This window comes from Tiliqua scincoides, chromosome 5, assembly GCF_035046505.1.
Source record: "Tiliqua scincoides isolate rTilSci1 chromosome 5, rTilSci1.hap2, whole genome shotgun sequence".
Taxonomy (NCBI): domain Eukaryota; kingdom Metazoa; phylum Chordata; class Lepidosauria; order Squamata; family Scincidae; genus Tiliqua; species Tiliqua scincoides.
In genome coordinates this window covers 138,275,333-138,284,154 of record NC_089825.1, presented here as the reverse complement: position 1 = coordinate 138,284,154, position 8,822 = coordinate 138,275,333, and the positions used below count along the sequence as shown (strand labels likewise).

Here is an 8,822-nt window from a genome sequence, read left to right as displayed (position 1 = left end):
AATCGAGCAAAGACTTATAACCGGTAAACTGCTGCTTCCCGTGTTGTGCCAACGCCGTATGGTGAAGTTGGAGTGTCCTCTCCAGTGCGCGAAGCCTGGGTAAAGAAGGTATGGAGGATAGGCTGTTACCCATGCAGCAAATCCCCCCTCTCCACGTCGCTGGAATGGTCCAATGGAAAGGCAGAAGCCAATACGGTTGGTTCCAGCGGCGTCGCAGGAGTTGCCAGAACGTGACTGTGTTCAGCCATGAACTGCCTAAGGGACTCCGGCTCCTGATTTTGCCTCGAGGTTGACTCCTGAAGCCTTTTCCAGAACTGGATGTAGCCACAAGGCAGTGGAGGTTTGGGATCAGAGTTTCCTTCTCTTAGATGAGCTGCCTTCCTAGGCTGACGAGTCCCATCTACCCGGTGGCTGTTTAGTCGCCTCTTACGACAAGTACAGCCAAACTGTACTTACAAACAAGTACAGCCAAACTGTACTTACAAACTGTATTGTACAAACAGCCAAACTACAATATATCCACAAGCAAACAATCAGCGATCAATTTTTACATAACAGAGAAAAAAAATTTAAGTTTTAAAACGATTTTAAAATTGCAAATAATTCACTGGAATGTAGGGTTCATTTGCACAACAATGCAACTCTTTCACTCCCTTTGATCAAGAAAGAGGCGTGTAAACTTTTGTTTCATCTTCCCCATGGCTCCCTTCATTTCTTGGTTTCTCAGAGTGTAGATCAGAGGATTGAGGGCAGGTGTGATGACCGTATAGATAACAGAAGCCATCTTGTCCACCTGGGAGTTGGAGGAGGGCTTCATGTACACAAAGATAACGGGTCCATAGAAGAGGCAAACTACAGTCAGGTGGGAGCTGCAAGTGGACAGAGCCTTCCTACCACCCTTCCCAAAATGGCCACAGAGGGTGGCCAGGATGGTGGCATATGAAACCAGCAAAGTTAGAAAGCCGGGTAGGGTTATCACAGCATCACTAACAACTATGACCATCTCGGCAACATAGACATCTGAACAGGCCAGCTTGATCAACTGTGGAATTTCACAGAAGAAATTATCCAACACATTTGCTCCACAATATGGTAGCTGAGCCATTATTACTGTCTGACAAATGCCATGAATGAGTCCCCCTGCCCAGCAAAGTAGGAGGAGACTGAAGCAACGTTGTGGGTTGATGATGGTTGTGTACCTCAGCGGGTGGCAGATGGCTACATAGCGATCATAGGCCATGACAGCAAGGAGGAATATTTCCGCACTGCCAAAGAAGTGGAGGCCAAATATCTGGGCCATGCAGCCCCTATAAGAAATGGTACTGCCACTGTTCAATAGATCGGTTGCTAGTTTTGGGGCAGCCACTGAGCCCATGGTCATGTCAAGGAGGGATAGATTGGAAAGGAACAAATACATGGGGCACTGGAACAGCCTGGGCTCAGACCACACAGTCACCATAATTAGCAAATTACCCAGAAGAACGGTGGCATAGCAGGTCAACACCAGCATTAAAAGGTAGAACTGAGCAGAGCGGGAGAAGGAAAAGTTCAAGAATACAAACTCTGTAATGGAGGACCCATTCATCTTGATGGCTGGTGCTAGAGGAAAAGCAAATGGGACACTGTTAACACTCCAGGCACTGGTCACATCTTCCCACACCATATTCTCCTCCTGAAACTATTAAGAGAATCAACAAGTTCTTGCTCTTGCAGTCCAAACCTCTGCTGGGCTGGGCTGGCCTGGCCTGCACAGTGCATGGCTGGTGACCCAGAGTCTGGTTCCTCCTGCTTACTAGATGGAAACTAGGCTAGCTGGGAGAGATGAGAAAGGTTTTATTAACTTGTCCCCAAGTTACACTGCCCCCCACTTATGCTGTCTTTCTGGCCTAATTTTTTAGCTTTTTGTTGGATTTGTGATGGGGGCACAGGATCCAGGGGGTACCACTGCCCCTGAGATCTGTCTCTGTTCCATTTCTTTCTATTTGATCAATACCTGTGTTTTGTTTAGGAGTGTGGAAGTGATGCACGGTGAGCCTGGTAGTTATGGTATAGGATGCTTACCTGAAATGTAAACAGCATGGTTTTTGATCTCTCTCTCTCTGAATGTCCAAGCAAGTTCAACTTGAGTAAAAAAAATGGTTCTCCTACAAGTCAAGCGGTGGCTGGATTTGGCAGCATGCCGCGCAGTGTTCTCATTACAGCAGAACAATGTTGATACATTTGAATGAAGTATTTGACTTCAGAGCACAGGAAAAAAAAATCCAGCAGTTTGAATTTGGCTTGAAGTTTTAACATTGCTTTAATGTCCAGTTTGAAGACTTTTGGAGCACTAGGCTGTGCACACACATGCTAGAAAGCAAGTATTCACACCAGCTCTCCTTATTGTTCTTGTTCTTCATTTCAGAAACCAGTTTTGGTGCATTAACACATGTGACTAGCAAGTAGTAATATTTTAAGTTGTAGTAGTCTAACAGCATTAGAGGTTTAAGACAACATATCAAAAGCTACTTCCAGGTTCACAGCAAAGCATTTCCGGATTAACACATTGCAAAGGTCAGATTCCCAGAGAAAATCATTTCACTGCGGTTTTTAGATGAACACACACACCTTGATGTCAATGGCAAGTATGTTGCCTTACGAAGGCCACAGTACATCATCCGATGGTTATGAGGTGAGGTAACTTGTGTGTGCAGTGCCATCGGCTAACTGCTGGGGGTATATTGCATATGATGGATGTATAAGATGGCCTACTATAAAACAACAGATGTTTTAAACCCACCAATGAATTATCTCCAAAGAGAAATCTATGTGTCTCAAGGAGGGAACCCCAGATTGTCATAAAAGTGTGCTGCAGAAGGCACTCTGGGCTTTGCTTCTCTACTTCCACTTCTGACTTGTACACACACACTCTCAAAGCTTTGCATAATGTTGGTGTGATTTCTCTCACTTTGGATTTACAATAAAGGCCTGGATTTGATCACCTTTGCCTCCTGAGTTTGCTTTGGTACCTGGGATATGGTGAACTTTTAGTTGAAAAGCGGTATATAAATACTGTTGATTGATTGATTGATTGATCACAGTGCAACATCTGAGATCTCTTGTAACATCTAGGATCCCTTGCAACATCTTGGTTTTTGCACCTTGCAACAGAAGGAAGACAGTCTTTGTATCTGTTCAGTAAGTTTCTGTTCTATATAGGAAGCAGTGGCATAGCTAGAGGGGTTGAAGTAAAAATATTTTTGCTTACCTCCACCTAAGTCCTAGGCCACCTATGGGTTTCCTCAGACATACAGCACCCATTTTGGAAAAGAGGGGAAATGTTTTATAAGAGGGGGTGATTTGCTACAAATCCACCCTTCCTGCTTCCTCCCAACCCACTGCTTCCTCACCTGCTCTCTTCCTTCCCCGGCCTGCGCATGAACCACTGTGCTGCTGACATACTGACCCTGGGGGATCTGGAGGGGCTGCTGCAGCACAGCCGGTACCACTTGCTTTCTCTGGCAGAGACCCAGTGGAGCACTAGAGAGCACCCTGATTTGCAATGTAGGAAGGCTGCAATCCTAACCACACTTTCCCGAGAGTAAGCCCCATTGAACAAAACAGGACTTACTTCTGAGTAGACCTGGTTAGGATTGTGTTCTGAGTTGGGCTGCTGTGCTGTCAGAACCTGAGTTCCAGCAGCATAGCCTGGTGATAGGATTGGCGGAAAGGCTGCAATCCTATCTACACTTACCTAAGAGTAAGCCTCATTGACGATAATGGGCCTAACTTTTGAGTAGGCATGTGTAAGATTGGGCACGGAGTCCAAAGTTTTTGTTACATTTTGTTTGATCAAGACCTATTTCAGTAACAAATTTGGCCAATGTTTAAAAATTTGGAAAACAGAAATGGAAAGTTTGGTGTGTTTTTTTCCATTACTGTATTAACATACTTAAGGCCCGATCCTATCCATGTTTCCAGCACTGACGTAGCCATGCCAAAGGGGCACACACTGCCTTCTATGTTGGTGGGAACAGTCACGGAGACCTTCCCAAGATATGGGAATGTTTGTTCCCTTTTTCAGGGCTGCATTGTTCCTGCATCGGTGCTGGAAAGTTAGGATTGCTGGATAGGATTGCACCCTGAATTCTTGTAAACAGGTTCATAGTTATATTTATATAGTCTCTCTATTTCTGGAATATATATGTATATATGGTACAGGCATCTTCGTGAATCAACATTCAATTTTCTTCTTAATAAACTCATTAGTTTCTCCTTTATTATATGGATCCACTCAAACGAAACATCTTTGCTTTTCCCCCCTTCATTTAATCCGTAGACTGCAAATTAGATCAACGGTCTCATGAGTGTTTAAGAAAGTATGTTTGAAATGGGGTTGGAATGAAATTTGACAAAGTACAACATTCAGGCATTCAGAAATGCATAAATTGTTGTTAAAATATACCTCCACCCTAGAACATCGCTATGATGCTACGGCAAATGTATGCAAGATATTGGGCAATAATATTCCTTTCTACTACTCAGGTAAATAGAAATAAAATTAACAACTGCTTTCAGTCTTTGTTGGCAGTGCCAAGTTTCTGAAGGAGATTCTTATAATATATGATTGAATTGTCCTGGATCCAAGTGATATCAGAAGAAAAATATAACAATAATTTTTTAAAAAAATTACATTATGGTGCTTTTTTAGTGTTCCCAAGTTGAATTTATATTGGGCTGAGCAATTTGTGTACCAGAATCCTTGGGAGTTACACTGTCTGAGTTAATGATATTATAAATATGCACTGATATCAATAGTGAAAAAGAAAATAAACTCCTTCCTCTACAGCTCAAAATATGTTTAATGAAAACAAAACACAACTTCTAGGGTTAGATTTTTCAGCTATCATTTTTATCAGTTTAAACATTTCAATCATTTTGTTGGTTTAGGATCTATTTAAAAAAAATGAAAATTATGTGAAGTGTTGCAAACAGAAAAGTAGCTTCTAAATGCAATAATTGATCCTTACACCAAAAACAATAATTGATCCTTACACCAAAAACAGCACTCTTAGGGCACAAGCCTAACCAGGTCTACTCAGAAGTAAGTCCTATTGTGTTCAATGGGACTTACTCCCAGGAAAGTGAGGTTAGGATTGCAGCCTTGGTGAGTCATGGACAAACACATACACATTTAGACTTTAAAACAACCTGTAGCTGCAAAAAATGGCTTAAGCAAGAAAACAGAAGCAACAGATTAAAGAGTTTACAAAGTCATAAAAATAACTGCAATACTCACTCTTGTCACAATCTAAGTAGGTTTGGGTCAGGTCCTATCCATCTCAGTGATCATTGCAAAGCAATCCTGCATCCTCCAAATATTGTGGTCTCTCCAGAAGGCTCAGAAATGATGAAGAAAGGGAACTCAAGAAATCCAGGTGAGCAAGGTGAGAGATGGAGGTGGAAGTTAGTGTACTCGAGGATGCTACTCTTAAGAAAAGGAGAAAGCAGAGAACTAGAATAAGACTAAGGACGCAATCCTAACCAACTTTCTAGCACTGACTTAGCCACAATGCAGCCCCAAGGTAAGGTAACACACCTGCCCTTACCTTGAGGAGGCCCCCTTGACAGCCTTCCACTGCAAGATGCACAATGGCACAGCTATGTCAGTGCTGGAAGGTTGGTTAGGATTGAGCCCTTAGTTTCTCCATACAAGGATGCAAAGGGAGAATTAGAGTGAGAATACTCTCACCCCAGTATCTTTCAACACCTCTGGAAAATGGGAGGACGCCGCCCTTCGAGGTTCCCTGGATATAATCCTCCTGCAATCTGAGGACCTTGAATTTCCCACCTTCTATATTCATAGCCTTTTCTAAAGGCCTTTTGCCCTTTTTCTAAAGTTGATGACATCAGCATGATGGACGGTGCTGGCTGCTGTTCAGTCCCCAATGGGATAATTAGAAATGAATGAGATTTTGAAGTTCTTGTAAACAGTAAAAATTTAGAGGGCCTGTTTGCTTTTTTTCCAAGTGCATTTTCTCCTTGCAAGAAGAACCAACATGAGCAGAACTTCACGCGGTTTTTTTATGGGCAGCCTAGCTCTATGCTGACCTCTACCAATGGTATGAGTACATGCACTGTCACAAATGTGCTATATAACCTGTTGCACCAGCAGAAAGGCTTTGCACTGGTCTCCCACTACCATTTGCAGACCAGCGCCTACTGGAGAAGGACAGTGGGAGGGTGGAAGGGCATGGGAAGGGCAAAACTGGGTTGGGGAGGCGTTGTTTCTGGGATGGGGGAGGGCAGGGAGAAGAACTGCTCAGGCCTTTGGAGGAGGGTGGGGATGGCAGAAGAGGCCTCCACCATATCCTATCCCCCTTCCAAACCTGAAGGCCTGACACAGGGCATCCCAGATTTATGCAAGGTATGGAACTGGTGTGGATCCAAGCAGCCCCACTGAGGCTACTGGGGCTTTACCCAGGGTAAGGAATGAAGGTACCCCCGTACTTTGGGGAAACCTCCAGCAGCCAGAGTTCTCCTGCTGGATACTGCAGAGGCTGCACCAGCTCCATTGCATGACATCACAGGAATTTAATTTGAACTGGCCTATTAATCTGTATCCCAACTGTCTTGCACACTTCTGCAGCAGTCCCCATACATACATAAATGGGGGAAATCGTGCTGATGAGTTAGTTTGAATCTTGTTTTTCTACATCACAAAAAGTAAAGCAGATGTAGGGCGCAATTCTAACCCCTTATGTCAGTGCTGTCCAGCATTGGCATAGCAGTGCCAATGGGACACGTGCTGCATCCTGCAATTGGGTGTCACTCACAGAGGCCTCCTCAAAGTAAGGGAATGTTTGTTCCCTTACCTCAGAGCTGCATTGCCCTTATGTCAGTGCTGGAAAGCACTGACATAAGGAGTTAGCATTGCACCAGTAGTATCTTTATATGACCCTCTATATATTATCCTCACTCAATCCATGATCCTTTCATTTCATCCATTGTGAAAACTGATCCCATGCTTCTAATCCTGGGACTGGGGGTTGTTTGGCCAGTCCAGGAATGTGAAATTCCTCCCATGTGGACCTCTAATTTTGCAGGTAGTGCAGGTTCAAAGGCAGGAGCATGACCATTAGTGCGCACCTTGAGGTCAGCGAAGGCAGGGCTGAACCACCCTTCAGTGGCCTAACAGTCTGAGGGGTTGGATGGTTTGTCCCTAACCTGGATTGCAGAAGCTGCCTGCAAGGCTCAGTGACATGGAGTGGCCCTACAAGGTTCGGCAGCCTCAGCCCCTGTGTGAGGTTTTCAAGAATGACCTGACACAGCCTGAACAGGGGTGTGGCTTGGAATCAGGTGGTAAGACTCAGCCCTGGGGCCAGGTGTATTCAGGCAGCTCTCACAGGATCCAGCCTCTGCACTAGAGTTCATTAGCTGCATTAAGAGCTGCAGGTCTCATGATTTCTATGCATCCTTATATGTATTTGCTAATTGATAAAGTGGCCCATTCTCCCGTACCTGTTGTCTCAAGTGCTCATTGGGAGGTGCACAAAGTCTGTGGTCCTATCTTGGCATGGACCAAAATGTCAGGACCCTTGACAGCACTTCCTTCCTTCCCTCTTGCAGGCCTTTTGATTGCCCCTGCCCCAAACATAGTATGCAGCGAGGCATCCAATGTGTGGCTCCATACTTCACCTTGGTGGGGGGCGGGGAATCTGATTGGGTTGTTATGTAAATATTGGTTCTCCTTTGAGTACTGATCCTCTCCCCCCCAGCCCACTTCTACTTCTTTATTTAGAAAAAGCAAAGATATCACTCTGCATACAGAAGGCAGACAAGTTAGAGCAGGGATGTCAAACTCCTCAAACTCTTTTCATAGAGAGGGCCGGTTAGCATTCATGGTGCCTGCTGAGGGCTGGAGGTGACATCACTAAGCATAAAGTGACATCATGAAGCAGATGAAATCCAGAAATAAGTACGTAGGCTATGGTGGAGTGGTGCAATGCCCCACTGGACAGCCAATCAGAGTGGGTCACAAGATGGTCTTGTGACTATGAGGTCACCCTATTCTGATTGGCTGGCCCTGGTATATATGAGGGCAAGAACAGACACCAAATGTGGGTTTGCTGTGGTGGAGTTCTGAGTGTCGTGCTGCTGGTTTTTGTTCTGGCTTTGGCTGCCTTATCGTGACTGTGCTGTGCTGTGTCCCTGACTTCTGGTCCGTTTGACTGACTACTCTTCTGCCTGCTCCTTTTACCAATACATGCTTCTGCAACAAACAAGCCTGGGTCTGTGTCGTTGGCTCTGTTTGGGATTGTCCGCTTCCTGTGCTACCTCCCTACGCTCCGGTGCCTCTCTACTACTGGGAAGGCAAGGGTCATCCTCCCCTGCCATCCTGACAGACACTATCAACACAGATGCAAAGATTAACATCCTGCAATCGAAAGACGTTGTGCTTGACAAGGTGGCATGGAGAGTTCTTGCCAACAAAGTCGCCAAGAGTTGGGCACGACTGAATGGATAAAACAGCAACAATATTTAGAATGCATCCAGTACTACTTTTATCATCAACCATCACATTTTACCCAGGATGAACTCAAGGAAAAACAGAGTACCACTAAAATAGTGTCCTTCCCCAGTCCTGGGAAGAGCTTCCACAATCAAATCAATGAAACTACACACATTTACTCCCTATGAGGCAGTAGGAGGAGCTGACATTTGTTGTTCAACCTTCTCATGGCTCCCTTCATCTCTTGGTTCCTCAGAGTATAGATCAGGGGGTTGAGGGCAGGGGTGACTACCATGTAGAACACAGAAGCTATTATGTCCACCTGAGAATC

At 44.8% G+C, this 8,822-nt stretch overlaps 1 protein-coding gene across 1 annotated transcript; it reads right to left on the bottom strand.

Moving 5' to 3' along the window:
- Positions 1 to 646: 646 nt before the first annotated feature.
- On the bottom strand, positions 647 to 1,663 carry LOC136653841 (olfactory receptor 4Q3-like). Its single transcript, XM_066630721.1, has one exon. It carries the CDS (start codon positions 1,661 to 1,663, stop codon positions 647 to 649), a length of 1,017 nt encoding a protein of 338 aa, XP_066486818.1.
- Between the last annotated feature and the right edge of the window lie 7,159 nt (positions 1,664 to 8,822).